Source organism: Pagrus major, chromosome 1 (genome assembly GCF_040436345.1).
Source record: "Pagrus major chromosome 1, Pma_NU_1.0".
Taxonomy (NCBI): Eukaryota; Metazoa; Chordata; class Actinopteri; order Spariformes; family Sparidae; genus Pagrus; species Pagrus major.
The window spans coordinates 20,423,719-20,439,644 of record NC_133215.1 but is presented as its reverse complement, the minus strand read 5'-3'; the positions used below and the strand labels follow the sequence as shown (position 1 = coordinate 20,439,644).

General features: G+C 41.9%; 1 protein-coding gene across 1 annotated transcript in view; it reads left to right on the top strand.

Moving 5' to 3' along the window:
- Nucleotides 1–6,522, top strand: part of plppr2b (phospholipid phosphatase related 2b) — a 30,378-nt gene extending 23,856 nt beyond the window's left edge. Inside the window, exons 3-6 of the mRNA XM_073468615.1 lie at nt 338–588; nt 1,865–2,041; nt 3,286–3,416; nt 4,481–6,522. Coding sequence (XP_073324716.1) covers nt 338–588; nt 1,865–2,041; nt 3,286–3,416; nt 4,481–4,589 — 668 coding nt within the window. The 3' untranslated portion in view covers nt 4,590–6,522. The remainder of the gene's footprint in view (nt 1–337; nt 589–1,864; nt 2,042–3,285; nt 3,417–4,480) is intronic.
- The last annotated feature ends 9,404 nt before the right edge of the window (nt 6,523–15,926 follow it).

Here is a 15,926-nt window from a genome sequence, read left to right as displayed (position 1 = left end):
CGGAAAGAGCCCTCGTCCTTAGTTTAGGTTTCCTGTGGACTAATTTCGCCTGCCCTCCTCTTCATGTCCTGCTCTGTTGATGTTCTTTGATCGTTTTCATCATCCCTGTTTATCAAAGTTATGAGTCTTTTAAAGTGATGGACTTTAGATATGAAGCATAAACGCAAAGGCTGTGTCTCTCTGGCCTTTCCCTCCCACACAGACACCAATCAGCCCAACCATTTACTTCACATTTAAGTGCTTGTTTTTGTCTCACTGATTCACTGATTCACTTATTCTGAGCTTCCGTACACACACCCTTTCTCTCTCTCAGTTTGTCTCTTTTTTTGTTCCACAGGTGTCTACTCTTTCGGCCTCTTCACCACCACCATCTTTGCCAACGCAGGTCAAGTGGTGACAGGAAACCAGACGCCTCATTTTCTGTCCGCCTGCAGGCCAAACTACACGGCTCTGGGCTGTCAGTCTCCGCTGCAGTACATCGCAGAGCGCAGAGCCTGCACAGGAAACCCATACTTGGTGGTGTCTGCCCGCAAATCCTTCCCGTCCAAAGACGCAGCGCTCAGCTTTTATTCAGCCATCTACACAGTGGTAGGGAACCTTTTTAAGGCACTGTGTGAAGGGAGACACACAAGGGTAATTGTGGGATGTGATGATGGTGTGCTGGTCAAACAAAAAAAGAAGATTTACAGAAGTTGCCCACTTAGAAAGTAGTACTAAAGTTTCTGCCAAATTGTTACAATCTTTTCTGGATCTTTATTGGAATAATGTATAATAATATTATTGGAAAGAAATAAAAAGCACATAGTACACACCAGGCCAACAGTCGGCCCTCAGGCATTGTCAGGCGTCAGTAAACGTTTGTGTCGTTTGGCAGCTTTTTTGTCGATTGAGCATGCACAACGGCGGCGGCTTGGCGGTGAGAGAAATCACTCTGATTGGCATTTATGGCATGTGGATCAGTGCATGAGAAGAAAAAACCCCAAAAAAGTCAAAACCCCTTGAGCCTGTGGCTGTAGTAGCCATGATTTCACCCATTAAGGCGGTTTCTCCTTATTTTTCTCCTCTGCCTCTTCGCAGGTGCCGTTTGCTACTTTTCATGAGACACATTCTCAATTAGAAGTTTGTATATCGGCATAGAGGTATTTCCTGTGACTCGCAGAACATACAAGATTGTTAACCGTCGGCTGTCGTCTTTGCGCTGTGTTCAAGTAAAGCTTTCTGGCCTGAACACAGGAGACATGAGGCATCACAACAGTCAGTCTTCAACACAGATACTTCTTTGATGTCAGTTTGGTGTGTCAGAGCCTTAAAATGGCAGGAAAGCTTACAACTTACTGTTGTGGCAGTTAAATATGGAAAAGAATAAGAAGATATTAAGAAAAAACACATTTTGACTCTACTCTCTGAAGTAAACATCTGCTTTAACTTAGTACTTTTAAAATTAAATGTGTGGTAGTCATCACCTTATCTTAACACAAGTATTAAATTATTAGAAACATTTATTTATGATACATTTATTAAGTACCGCAAGTGAAAAAAAACAACCTTGGAGCGTTTGTTCTCTTTTTAATTACAGTGCCATGTTCCTGTTATTTTTTGGAGGCATTAAACCAATCATGGCAGTCTTTTCATGCTGCTTTCTTTTTGTACCCATCAAATCCTGCAGATGCTTTAAAATCACTGGAGAGTGCGGCCTCTTGTGGCTTTTTCAAGATGTTCAGCCCATTAAGCCATTCAAGCTGTGGCACCGTTCGAATGATCTCAACTGGCTGACTGAAGACCTGTGGATTCAACACCTGGCTCAGCTTGCCATGAACAGATAATATGCTATTGTATTTATTTCAAATATGTTTCTGTCATCCAGATGTACGTGACCCTGGTGTTCCGGACCAAAGGGACTCGTCTGACCAAGCCCACCCTGTGCCTGGTGCTGCTGTCTCTGGCCGTGCTGGTGGGGGTGATAAGGGTGACTGAACACAGAAACCACTGGAACGATGTCCTGGCTGGGTTTGTCACCGGAGGAGCCATCGCTGCCTTCCTGGTGAGAAGGAGAGGACAGGGGAAGAAATATGGGGAGGGAGAGGAGGGTGGAAGAAGAGATGGATTCAGGGATCACAAAAGGATGAAGGAGGATAGATGGATGGATGGAAAGGGGAGAAAGACATGAGTAAAAGACTAGAGGATACTGCACTCTGCCCTTTCATCATCTTCAGGGAAAGTGAATATCTACAAGCAAAATGTGTTCTGTCCATTTTTACGCGTATGTTGAAGAAAATGAGTTTTATTTTGATCATTAACAATCCATAGTTATTAGTAATTAAGCATCTGCTTTGATAATACGTTCATTTACAATGTAATACATTTAAATATGCGATTTAAATCGAATCAGATTAATTTCACTGGAGTCAACATATAAGTTATAGCTTCCCTTTTGGCTAGTCAGCTTTATCAGAAGCTTAGCTTAGTTTTCCTTTTCCATCATGTTGAATTTAGCTGCTGTATTAGCTCATTGAGTCATGTAGAATTGCGAACTGATGATTCTGATTAATTAGATGTATTTTTTCAGTCACAGAACAAATCTGTCATGAAATAGTTCAGTCATGGCTAGCTCACTCTTTGGCTTTAGCGTTAAATGCTGAGAGTAGCTTCCAGTGCTCAGAGATTTACAAACCATGGAGCAGTTTTGGTGTTGTAATCATTTTTAAATAGCACGACAGACACCAGAACTATCTCAACTTTGACCAAATACGTAGGTTGTTGTGTTTTGCCTTTGTAGGATAGGATGGTATGATAAAGAGAAAAGGGAAAGATTGAATCGGTGAAGAATTCAAAGAGAGAGCAGTGTTGGTGTGATGTGGGCGCAGGAGAGATGGTGGGAGGATGGACTGATGATTAAGGTGAGCTTGAGGCAAAAGAGCCTGTGTGATAGAGGACATACACGTTTTTACACTCATGAATGTGAATGGGCTGATCTGAATCTTTACAATGGCACAATGGATCTCTTGGCCTGAATCAATTTTCTGGAAAAACTTCTAGGGTTAGGGTTCACTTTAAAATCAAAGTGCCCCTCCTATCTTTTCAAGCCTCCTCCCTTATTTCGTTCTTCCTCTCTCTTTCTTTTATCTCTCTATCTCTCTCCCTCACACAAGTGTCCTCTTCAGTATCTGTTCCCATGGCACTCGGAGCATTTTGAGAACCAGAAAATCATCCATCTCTGTGCTGCAGTGGAACAAATCTCTCCTTCTCCTTTTTTCTTTTAACCTTTTTTGCTGTGATCTCCATTAGGTGTCATGTGTGATCAACAATTTCCAGCCGACCCAGATTGCTATGCCGACTCCTCCACCTCCACAGCGCCAAGAACCCCCTATGGGGGTGCCTCTTCTCACCCTGCCCCGCGTGGAGAGTCCACTCGAAAAGTTAAGTGGCCTCCAGGTAAGGGATGGGGGAAATCATTCTGGAAGAATATAAATAAATAGCTGAGATCATCGATAGTGTCCATGATGTATTTGTTTTTGCCTGAAAGGTGTCTTTTGGTGATGCAAATTGGCCTACGTATTGGCCATGCGTCCACCACTTTGGTCCAAATTAAATATCTCACCAGCTATCAGACAATTCATGTTCCAATGCGGATGGATCTTATTCACCGCTGATCCCCAGATTTCTCCTCTAGCGCCACCATGAGGTTGATGTGTGGTTATTACTGTAACATGTCACAACTATTAAGAAGATTGTTCTTATTTTTGGTGCAGACATTCGTATCCCCGTTAGCATTAGTGTGCTAAAGATCACAATGTGATTGGTTCAACACATTAGCTTCATATTTCCGTTTCAGGAAACAGAAAGAAATCAGTGTTTGAGTTAAAACAGCTTCACCCCTCATAGGAATTAAATCCCAGTCTCCTGCGTAAAGGTCCTGGGAGTGACTCACCAATCTACCCCAACCTCATCCCATGTCCTTTGCTCAAAAGTACTTACATACTTACGTACGTAACTTAAATAGCTTCAACTTAATCAAGGAGCTTTTGTGCAAAGGGTGAGTGTTTCCCAATGTTAACTATGTAATGTACTGAACACCACATACATGAGCTCCTTTCTTATTGTGTTGTCAGGTACTGTGTTGTAAGCAACAGACATAACTCGCCTGTACCTCAAGTACAGCCTCAGAGACATGCTAGCATGGCTGTAGGCTCTAAGTGGTCTTAAAGGTGTATCTGTTACTCCGCTTTTTGTTGTCGCTTGTGTTGTCTCATTGTATCTGCATGTAATAGATGCTTCTTACTGTCTGATATCTCTGTTGTGAACACCCTATCTGTTGTCTAGACATCATAATTTTGCATTCTTGTCTCTCACTGTCTCAGTCAAGCAAAGTTTATCTGCTCTATTCCCTTCATGTTTCACATCCCAAATGTTTGAAATGTTGTACATTTCACTTCCTCGCTACCTCTCCTAATCTTCTTTTTGTCCTTTTCCTGCCTGTTAGGCTTCAGGGCTACCGTATTCTGAGATCACATGACCATCAGCCAATCCTGTCCCCCACCCCTCCCGATGTGCTCCTTCCCTCACGGCGTTGCCTCACCAGCGCAGTCTAGACCTGCCCTCTGAATGCCCCCCACCCTGCCGTGCCCATCCCGAGGGACGACATCCTCTCCGACGAGTCAAGTCCACACAGGTTTGAAGGTCCATCAATCACAGGAGGCAGAACAGCAACATGTGCACATGGCGAGCATGGCTGTAACCTGTCATCCGCTAAGGACCAAAAGGAGATGGATACACGTCCTTCTGTCCTCTTCTGACCTGTTTGTCCTCCAAGATGGCCTCCATTTTCTTTCAGGTGTAAAAGAACCAATGAAAGACTCGCCAAAGCCAGAGCTGTTGAAGCAATACTGTGTCCTATTTGCTTGTCCTGTTTTCCACAAACACCCATCAGTGACTCTAAAGACTGTTGGCTGGTGATGACTTGATAAAACACTTGATCAAAACAAAAAACTCAGCGGAGCTGAGGGTTTTTTCATGATGGAAGAAAATCCCAATCGCTGGTGGATCGTCCTCAGAAAACCATTTTGTAACACTCAGGACAATATCATGGAAAAAAGGGACAAGATTAAAAACAAAGACCTTTATGTTATCAAAATGCAGGTACCGTTAAGTATTATGGTACAGATGTTTTTTTTCTGTCCTCAAAACTAACTAAAGAGACGCTGTCAAAGAGGAAAGCACTTTTGTAAATTATAGCACAGATGAAGTGTTCTGTCAACTGTGTTGTAACTTATTTGTTTTGGGGACTATGGGTCTGATCTTTTGCTGTACATTGTGTGAAGTGACAGAAGAGAGATTTATACATGCTAGAGTTGTGCTTGTGATTCCACATTTGTTTTGGGGCATCACTTAATTTATCCCTGAGGTGAACTGAACTAGATTTCCATTAACTTTCCAAATATATTTTATGTATTTACTATTCAGGTGTGTGTGTTTATAAGTGTTATGTCCACTCTGTGAAATATTTGGAAAGTTTTATCATTTTACTTACGGCCTATTATCGTGTTCTTTGTTCGTGTTAGTTTGCACAAAAGTCTCACTTTCTCTCTCCCTTACCCACTTCAACACATTTATTCCACTTTTGTTTCTTTAACTGTATCTAAATGTTAAATTATTCTCTCCCGTTGCTTTCCAAAATGAATGTTTTATAAGTGTAGTATGGCATCAGTTGTTGATGCTACTGTTTATCCATCTGTCCTGTTCAGTTACGTCCAGATTTTCATGCTTCAGTCCGCCATCGTTTCCTCACACTGACTTTAGAAAACCAATGGCACAGACCAGTGTGTAACACGGAGGTAAGACCTCTGAGTTGTGTATAGTTTTGTACAGTATATAGGTTTCTTAACACAGTATAGTAAACTACATTATCATTATGTTTAAATTGTGTGAACGATGTGAATCTATCTGAAGCTGTCTTGTAAGAACACGAGCAGTCGCCTGGTCTAAAGCAGGAACGTAGCGCAGTGGAGAAATGTGTGAAATCTAACAGCATACGGCCGCTGTGTTTGGCTCGCACCCTGCTTTGGTTCTGCTCAGTTCAAAAGGACACTTCAGGCAGGTGATACAAGCGGGAGAGTTCACAATGGGTTATATAAAGAAGACAATGCTATGGTTTTATTAAGCGTGTGTGTGTGTGTGTGTGTGTGTGTGTGTGTAAGGTGTGCGTGTGTGTGTGTGCTTCTAGGGATTTGTGTGTATGTTTATAATGAGCACACTGTATGGCAGCATAACTGTTAATTTGGCAATCTGTTTTGTTAAGTTAAACTGTCAAAAGTAGCTGCTATAATTACACACTTGTGCTTGTGTGGAACTGCAGGCCTTCAAAGGACCCCTGCCAAGGCGTCCTCACAATGCCTGTTATAGCAGAAGGTGCTCATTATAGCTCTGAGATTACCTACAGTAAAACTTTTCAGTCGGAATTTTTTGTAAAAAAAAAATTTAAAAAAGAAAGAAAAAGAAAACTGACGATAGAGATAGAGAACACCATAACTGTCTAAATAATGTTATTTTCATGTTAAAATGTCTGTTTTGTATTTATATACCAAAATAAATTGCAATTACCACACATTGCTGCCTGAATTACATTTTTCACGTGATATGTTGCTATTCCCCTGCACACTTCAGTAAGGATATATCTTTGCTGTTGTTCACTGCTGTAACTTCGAAACATTGACATACAGCAGCCATGGATGTATGCTTCAGTATAAAGAGACATTTTGTGTTGTATCCACCTGTCTTAAATCAATTAGTCAGTCAAACTACGAGCAATAGAACTTTTTCACTGCAGACTTTTTAGGGCAAACACAGGCGTTACTAATAACATTTAAGTGTCCCAGTAAGCCTTGACAGTGTGACAGTGAGCTGGCTTGAGCGATACCAGGTCTCTAAAATGAAGCTGCTAAATAGAATTCAGCCATCATTCAGTGAATATTTAAACTCTGGCATGCCAGAAAGTCCTAGAGTACTGTGCAGTACATAATAATTTCAGATTTAGTTTGTTGCATGACATTTTAAGTAGTAGCACTAGCAGCAGAATCAGGCATTGGGAAACACTAATGGGAAAGTACTGCCTCTTAGTGGCCATTACCCAACATATTCTTAGAGATGGCATACAGTATGAACATCAAATATCAGTATGTATGATTCACTTTGACTCGGTTGATTATGAAGGACGCACATGTGCAGTAAATGCTGTGATGGACAGTTACTACTGTCAACATGGCGGGAGATTGTGAAAACCAGCACAGAGTGAAATGTGGGACCAGCTCAGTTCAAAAAGCTGTAGTTGTGTGCTGTAGACACAGGGTGGCAGTGTTCACCACGCTATCATAAAGACAGAGGAGAACCAAGAGAGAAGCTTATGGACTTCACCAGTTTTAATATTTATGAAATGAAACGCGACACATTAAGGATGTAAAAATATGCCAAAACTGAAAAGAGCATTTTTAAAATGTTTTTCACTTGAGACCTCAGCTGGCCCACATTAGGCATTAGTCATCAAGCTAATAAATGTAATGTAATGGCACAATAACTTTGAAATGTAGACACATTGGCAATTTATCTTTTTCTATGTCTTTTGCTTTTTCCCTCAATTGGCCCAATCCCTCCCCGCCCCCCTCCTTGTGTCCCTTTGAGTATGCTTTTGTCAGTCTTGTTAACGACAAGACACACACACACACACACACACACACATACACACACTCACACAAACAGAGAACTCTATGCACTCTCTCGACAACATTATCTTTTCCGGAAATTGCTTCTCAAGCACAGCCGGAGCCCCATTAGAAAAGAAGAGCTCTACGCTGTAACCTTTTTAAAAAGCCATTAGTGATGCACCTGCTTCTCTCCCTCTCTCTCTCTCTCTCTCTCTCTCTCTCTCTCTCTTCCTATTTGTGTGTCCTGTTTGTCTCTCTTGTTAACGCTGACACACACACACACACACACACACACACACACACACACAGAGTTTCTCCATCCTGATTGCCAGCTTCCCCCGTTCCCAATCCTACAAACTGACTACTGAGCAGCACAAGCATCCTTCCACTCCAATTAGAGTATGAATCACTGACATTTTAAAGTTCTGCACCAGAGTGCAAAAACCACTCAATTTAATAATTCACGTGTGTTATTCTAATGGCGTGCAAGTGTTAAATCAATGTTTTGGACGTGAATAATTCTCTCTCAAAGCCACACACTGGGAAAACAAGACATTTCATAATATGTCATGTCACTGAAGTGAAGTGAACAGGCCAGGTTTATGCCTTCAGAGACGAGTGAGAAACTCATTTTGGTGATTCATTCAGCGTTTTCCTGGATTTGAGCAAACTGTAGAAATGAGCTTTTAATTATAAATGCTCTTCCAACTTGTAGTGCTTTAAGGTTTTTGTCTCAGTTATGTGATATATTAAACATTCAAAGCCATTCCTGTGAGACACAAGTGATTTGTTTTTGCTTTGGTCGCCTCCACATTAACACCACTTACTTCTAGTGAATGGGAATGACATGACGCAGTGTAATGTTCATTTGATAAACATGTATTCCAGCACATGGTACATACTCATCTTATGTGGAAGAACATTTGAATGTGTACGTAGGGCTCATACCAAATGGAGAGCTGCAAATAGACTATTACTAAGTTACTTAATAAGTCATTGTTTTCACTTTAAATCCAGTGGCTAAAAAAAACATAATTAACTGTTTATAAGTTCATTGTTAACTTCACTTAAGTGTTTAATAAGGTACTAATTAATAAAGCAACAAAAAAGCTTAGTAAAGGTTAGCAATGGTAATATCGAAGTTAGTTAAAGGTGCAATATGTAAGAATTGACCACCTGCTGAATTCAAACTCCAAACAAATAGGGGGCAGCATATCACCAGAGTTACTGCTAATTGCTGCTATCTGTAGCTGCCGTTAGCTAGTTTGCTAACTAAGCAGCGCAGCTAGCCGTCCTATCAGCTGACTCTGCCAGGCCCGGGGAGCACCAAGGGAGTGTTGGTATCATTCACTATCTGATTATTGCCTCCTAAGGTAGATAGTGGTAGCCTATTACCAGACAGCACATGCTGGGGCTAGCTGGTTAGCATGAGGCTTTTATTAACGTTCTTAAGTGTCTATAAACTGTTAACAAGTTCCATATGTGCTTACAAATGTCTTATAATCAATCTAACAATAATTAGAAGTGTTTATGATGCTGTTATTAACTCTTGTATAGAGTTCTCTGATATCAACTCATATAGTCTTATTAAAACATAATATTAAAAAGCAGCTTATGAGGCCTAACATTTGCAAATGCTTCAGAAGCAATGTCTAATAATTTATTTATTTCATATTTTTAATGGAATTTGGCCCCATTTATTCTAGAGGGTGTTTATTTTATTGTTTTTTTTATTGTTTATCTTTGCTAAGTCCTGATTAGTGGAGCCATGAGTGCTTTTATCTGGTTTTATGTGTTGCTGTAAAATGTGTGTCAAGATGAAAGCCTTCTTTTCTATGTATGAGTATATCCAAGTGAGTGTGTATGAATGAGAGTTTATACATTTGTAAATAAGTTAATTATGGCACTAGGTAGAGACAAAATGAACTAAGAATATAATTGCACTGATAACGTGCCTTTGAATCCTTTGAATCCATCTACTGCAAACCAGATCTACCTACAGGCACATATAAAGCAACCTGAACCTGAACCTGAACCTGAACCTAACTGACTCATTATAAGGACCTTAAAGCAACATTATGTATAAATTACCACCAGACCTCTGTACTCATTTCTGTTTGAGGATGGTAGCTCTGCCTAATTGCTGATGAGCGAGTTGTATCATATGTAATGTCAACAGGTTTTGACAGGGAGGAGAATGTGTGGACTAAAGAAGATGATATCTTTGGTTCTCCTGCATCGATTCTGATCATCTTTAAAAAACGTCTTTTGTGAGTCATACAGTCCTAAATTGTTGGTGTACTCTTTAAAGCATTTACATATCCAGAGAAAAAGCATTTTCAGACCTCAACCCAAAACCAAACTGTTCTGACACGTTTCATTTATACATAAGAGGGTGATATATGAGTGATTGTGTGTGTGTGCGTAGGTTTGCTTGAGTGTGTGTACCTGTGATTTCCTGTGATGGGCTGAACTTTGCTCCCTGACTCAGTGTCTGTCTGTTTGGTGTAATGCTCCTGACCCCGAGGTCACACACTGTCTGGGGCTGTGTGTATGTATGAGTGTGTGTGTGTGTGTGTGTGTGTGTGTGTGTGTGTGTGTGTGTGAGAGAGAGAGAGAGAGAGAGAGAGAGAGAGAGAGAGAGAGAGAGAAGAACGAGAAGAAATGCAGAGGAAAAAAGTGAGTGTTAGTGAGTATGCGAGCTGAGAGAGATAAAAAGTCTGTAGATGAGTGTGGTTTATCGCATCCCAAAACAAACCAGCAGCCCCTGGGTAATAAAAATGTACTATCTGTCATAGTAAATTACAAATATTGGTCTTCGCCTTGCTGCAGTCTCCTGATTATGCTCAATGGTCTGCCTCTGACAATTATGAAGCCATTAACACTGTGTGAGAGTGTGTGTACGTGCATGTGTGTGTGTGTTTGAGAGCGAGAGAGAAAGACTCTGCTTATTTGAGGAAATATGCTATCGGTTTTTTATGGCCTTGAAGGCTCCAGTGCCTTACAGCATCAGCCTTGTGGGCTCTCAAACATCAAATTTACATGTTTGCTGCCTGTCTGCGGCTCGGTCTCTGATGTCTCGAACGAATTGAAGAGAGCAGAGAGAGGAGGAAGAGAAGAAATGGATGAGAATTAAAGATAAGTTATGGCAAAAACAAAAGTCAATTTAGCTCTTGCATGGAGCTTGTGTGGGTCATTACTGAGCATTCAGCACACACACACACACGTTTTGGGTTTCAAGGGGCAGCTCCTTTACAGGCCACCAGATGAGGAGAGGATTAGAAAGGGCCTTACCATCAATCCCATCCAGCACGTTTGCTAAGGAAGACCATCAACCGGATACAGAGGTCCCCAGAGACTGGATTAGGAGTAGGAACACACACACTTACACACAAGCACTCACCACAGGCCATGTAGAAACCTCTGTTAAGACCCTGCTGGGAACAGGATTCAGGACACACAAACTGAGTCTCATTTCAGTCTATTACAGTTTCAGCACTAATGACTGACTGAGCGGCAGCTTTGTCTAATAAGATCCTCTATTTCTGTATCTGATGTATTATGTATATTAATAAATATATATTACAAAGCAGGAAAGTATATCCAAGAGTGAAGACAACAACACGATTAACTGTAAAAGAATGACTATAATGGTAGTGTGCATACCTCCACCAAGGCTCAACAACCCCCTTTAATTCAATCAAGCCAAACTCAACGTTAAATAAAACGTTAAATTGAATCCACTTGAACCATTTTATTTTTTCTAAGGATTGGCATCTAATTGTACTCACTCATACCCTAAATATGCCTGGAATTACATCACAAAATATGATTTCAAAATAAGTCACTTAAAAAGACAGATACAAGAAGATACAAGCATAAAAAAACGTAGCAGAATGTATTTACAAAAACAGAAGTCAGAGAGAGATTATAAAATTAATACAACCAAAAGTGTATGAAATGCAAAATGTATCGCACTGCAGCAGCCCAGCAATAAATCCTTAAAATCCTGTCAGTCAGCTGATTTTTCATCTGTTGTGTGTGTTGTTGTTTTGTGCAGCATTAATGTAGAACCTCTTCTGTAGTGAGTGTATTATATTATTTTCTTATTGTTGTGTCCAGTGTTGCAACTATATAATGTATTGTCACATTGCTTTGCTTTACATTGTGTGCATTTTGCTTTTTAGCCCAATTCTAACATACCTTTATGGTGTAAACAGCACAATTAAAAAATGCATGAGTTGAAACAATATTTTATACCATTATATTAAGCCTCAAAAGGGCAGCTGGCTTAGGTTATTTATTGCATGGCTATTGCACAGGATTGCGTTGTATTTTACAGGTCTCTCCACCCCCGTTATTAAGAATATTACAGGAGTCACAACACAGCATGGAGGCGCTATGAATGCAACATAAACCACCATGTTTTAACATTTTAGCTTATGTTTTGGTGTCATAAAAGGCTATTAAAAACCATCATAGAACGAGTGCAATAAACTCTCCTGTGAGAAACACAAACACACCTTAAGTCATAAGGCATAAAACTCCTAAAGCAGACAATGTAAGGAAACCTCAGTACCTCAGATTTTGTCTCAGGGCTCTTTTCCTGTAAGCTTCAGTTTGAAGTGGCTCTGTTGAACTTCTGTGTTGTGCTGGAAGCCGGTCATTTGTTTATGTTAGCGGACTCCATTTCTAAACTAGCATTAGCTACTGTTGCTCTCTGTTAGCGGAGCGGAGAGAGGCACTGAGGAAAGGCACTCGAGATCATGCACATCCTTTAGTTTAGACTGTCTTTTAAAACGCAACCCTTTTCTTTCACAAAGAAATCCACTGTCCAGCAGCATTAAAGCTGCACTATGTAGTTTTGGGGAACTCTCTTCATTTTACAAACTGACCTTAAAGGACAACACAATTTCATACTGATTTACTTTGTTTATATTTGGCGGACCCTGCCACCTTCCTGGCTTCAAACAGTGTCTGGGGACCTTATCTTCCTCTGAGAGCAGCTTGTTTATTTAGTTATGGAAAAAATACATATTTCCGAGTTTGTTTAATTGCTTCATTTACATTTACATAGTGCCCTTTCAAATAACCAATAGCTCACATACGGCCAATAAAAAAGTGATTAATACATATGAATTGCTAAATATTGCTACATAGAGCCCCTGTAGAGGGAGCTGGTTTAGTTTCACTGTGTCAGACACTGCATTTCCAGCATTTTGGTGATGTCTTTTCTGCATCCATTAACCTTAAAAGAATATCACAAAATTCAGGCACCATGGTGGCAACTGAAAATATAATAAAATACAATGCAGTAAGGCTGTCCGGCAAGAAGTCCTCTGCTACTTTCCACTTTTTGACAAATGCACGTCTTCTAAATATTAAGCGGGCTGCGTCTCCTGCAGCCCTCGAAATCACCACCGATGGGACTTCACAGTAAAGACAGATGTACTAATTGTCCCCATGTGTTGTGCTGATTTCAAGTGAATTGGCAACACCCACCCCCAAACTTCATTTTTCCATTTTTACTAGTGTGCTCCGTCACGGACCCTCTGTGGTCCCCGGGCCACAGCTTGAGAACCGCTGCACTATGGGGCATGCTCCTCGGCGTCAGGGCTGGAGGGAGGCATGGACGAGAGAGGAAGCGTGAGCAGCAGGAGAAGGGGAGGAGGAGGAGGAGGAGGAGAGGTGAGAGGTTGCAGCTGAGTTGCATGGGATGCTGGTGGTGGTGATGCTGCTGCTGCTGCATAGGCTCCATCGCTCCTCCATCCCTCCCTCGGAGAGAATGGAAAAAACAAGGAGTGGTTATATGATTCCCCCACAAGCAGGAGGAGAAGCGCACAGGAGAGAAAGGGATAGCGGGGAGGAGGAGGAGGAGGAGGAGGAGGAGGAGAGGGGGGGCGTTTCCCTGCACAGTATAGCCTATTCTCACACTTCAGCATGGATACAATGTATGGCATATGGAGCTGCATCTTCAGGGGAGCTGACATACAGACGGACACAGCGGTAAGTTCAATATTCTGCGCTCATACCTCCTCCATGAAAAGCGTTTTTCTTTCCTTTTGTTGTTGGACACACAGTTCACAGCGCGGTTTTTTGCTCCATCACTTTAGTCCGTCTTGATATTTGGAGATATCTGTGCACATATTCTGAAGTGGCCAAAACAAGACTTGTAGATTTAAGCTTTCGGGAGCCGGGTTGTAGCGCGGCACGGCACGGCACGGCACGGGATGAACGCCCGACGATCAATTCCTCGCTGGCACGCTTTGTGATTTGATAACTGAACAGGTTGGTCCCATCAGCATCACTCCCTCAAGTTCCTATCAAACGACTTGATGGAGAATTGCACCTGCACGCAGCTTAATATTTAACCAGCAGCAGCAGCAGCAGCGTGTCAGTCAGTCAGTCATCCTCCTGTTAGATAAAAGACAAAAGATGGTTAAAAAAAAAAAAAAAAAAATCTCTTTCACACTCCCCCTGCGAAGGGTTAAAGATTCAATCCAGGCTTGCCACTCTGAACTGGGTTCTCCTTGTGAGTGCAAGCGGATGTATTTACAAACAAAGAAAGCTTAATATCCAAGCCTGTCACGTAGAAGACAGGTGCTGCTGCTGCTGCTGCTGCTGGCTATCTGCAATTTTACAGTGGTGTGTTGGTTGTCTGGTTATCTGGGCTAGTAGGCCAACTGGAGCCTGTGTGCACTCAGGCCCAGCAAGATTAAGAAAAACCAAAGTGTCTCAGCTGAAAGTTTCTTATTCTGCACTCTAAGCTGAATTTGTTGCAATAGCCATCACTTGGTCATTTATTTATTTATTATTTTTGTCTGGGTAGTGACTATTAGGCTGCACGGTGTAGCCAAAATGACTGGAAAGATTTGCTGTTGCAAGCATAGGCATAAACATCCTCATAACAGCGCCTTTAGTTCCAAGCAATTAAGCAGTAATGTGCGAGCAGCAGCCTGGCGTCCGCTCAGTCTCTGTCTCCATCTCAGGCCTTTCTTGTCTTCTTGCTCTCTGGCATGGCCACTTGTGACTCTGCATCCTATCCGAAGCACCAGGTACATTAAAGGATTGATAGGTCTGCGTGCTTCAGACGTAAATATGAAGCGCAGACCGATTGGCTTTCATTAGGCCCTCCAGCTGGAGCCAGTCCACTTTCAATCAAGTCAATTCAGGAAATGGATTTTCTTTTAAATGCAAACCAGATGTCTTTCGCCATGACACAAAGTTCTTTATGCAGCCCATGCAGCTTTTATTGGGAAAAAGCTGTCAGAGGTAAAACAGACAGGTGACAGAAAACATATTTTAATAGTGCTTCTGCAGGCACACCCATTGTATGTGAGAGTCACTCTCTCATAGCTCACACACACACACACACACACACACACACACACACACACACACAGCTAAAACTACACTAAAGCATGTCTTCAAATTAGACGGAGACATTTCAGTGACACCGAGCAGACACAGACCGGTCCTGTGTAGTGAAGAGGGCAGCAGCAGGGTGTATTTTTACACCAGATCTCTGACACCTACGTACATCTCTTCACAGCTCTTGGTGAGAACAGAAGACACGTCCACTTGAGTTGTCATCATCAGCAGCCCCAGACATGGACAGTTGGGATGGAGGAAGAGACGAGCAGAGAGAGAAAGAGGGAGATGAGATGAGATAAGGAGAGAGGACTAGAGGAGGATAGGTAATGAGGGAGACGAGTGTCAAGATCTTCTCGACGTGATGGCTCCGGCTAGTTTCTTTGGCAGCTCCTCTTGCAAATGACAGCGGGTTCGGATGTAGACTATCACAGGTGTGAGTGAGGTGAGAGGATTGTCGGTGGCAAATGGGAACTTTCCGGGAGTGTCAATTTTTTTTTCTTTTTTGGATGGGCTTTATGGAGGAACATGCTGATCTGAGGATGGAGGATTGGGGAAGCAGGAAGGAGAGGGGTGAAAGGGTAAACGCAGGGCAAGAACGTGAATGACGACAGAGGGATCAGGGCGATTAGAGAGGAGAGGTTAAGAAGTGGGAGAAGAAAAAAGACAGTCAAGTCATGTTTCTGAACTAGCCCGAGTTTTCCAGGGGGAGCTGTCTGTGGTGCTGATGCAACCCCCCCCACTTCCCCCAACCTCCCCTTTTCCCAATGACTCCCCTCCTCTCTTGTTCTCTCTCCTCCTCAGCTGTTGATTGACAACTACCGAGTCTCTAATTGGCAAATCGTGGATAGGGAAGAGTCG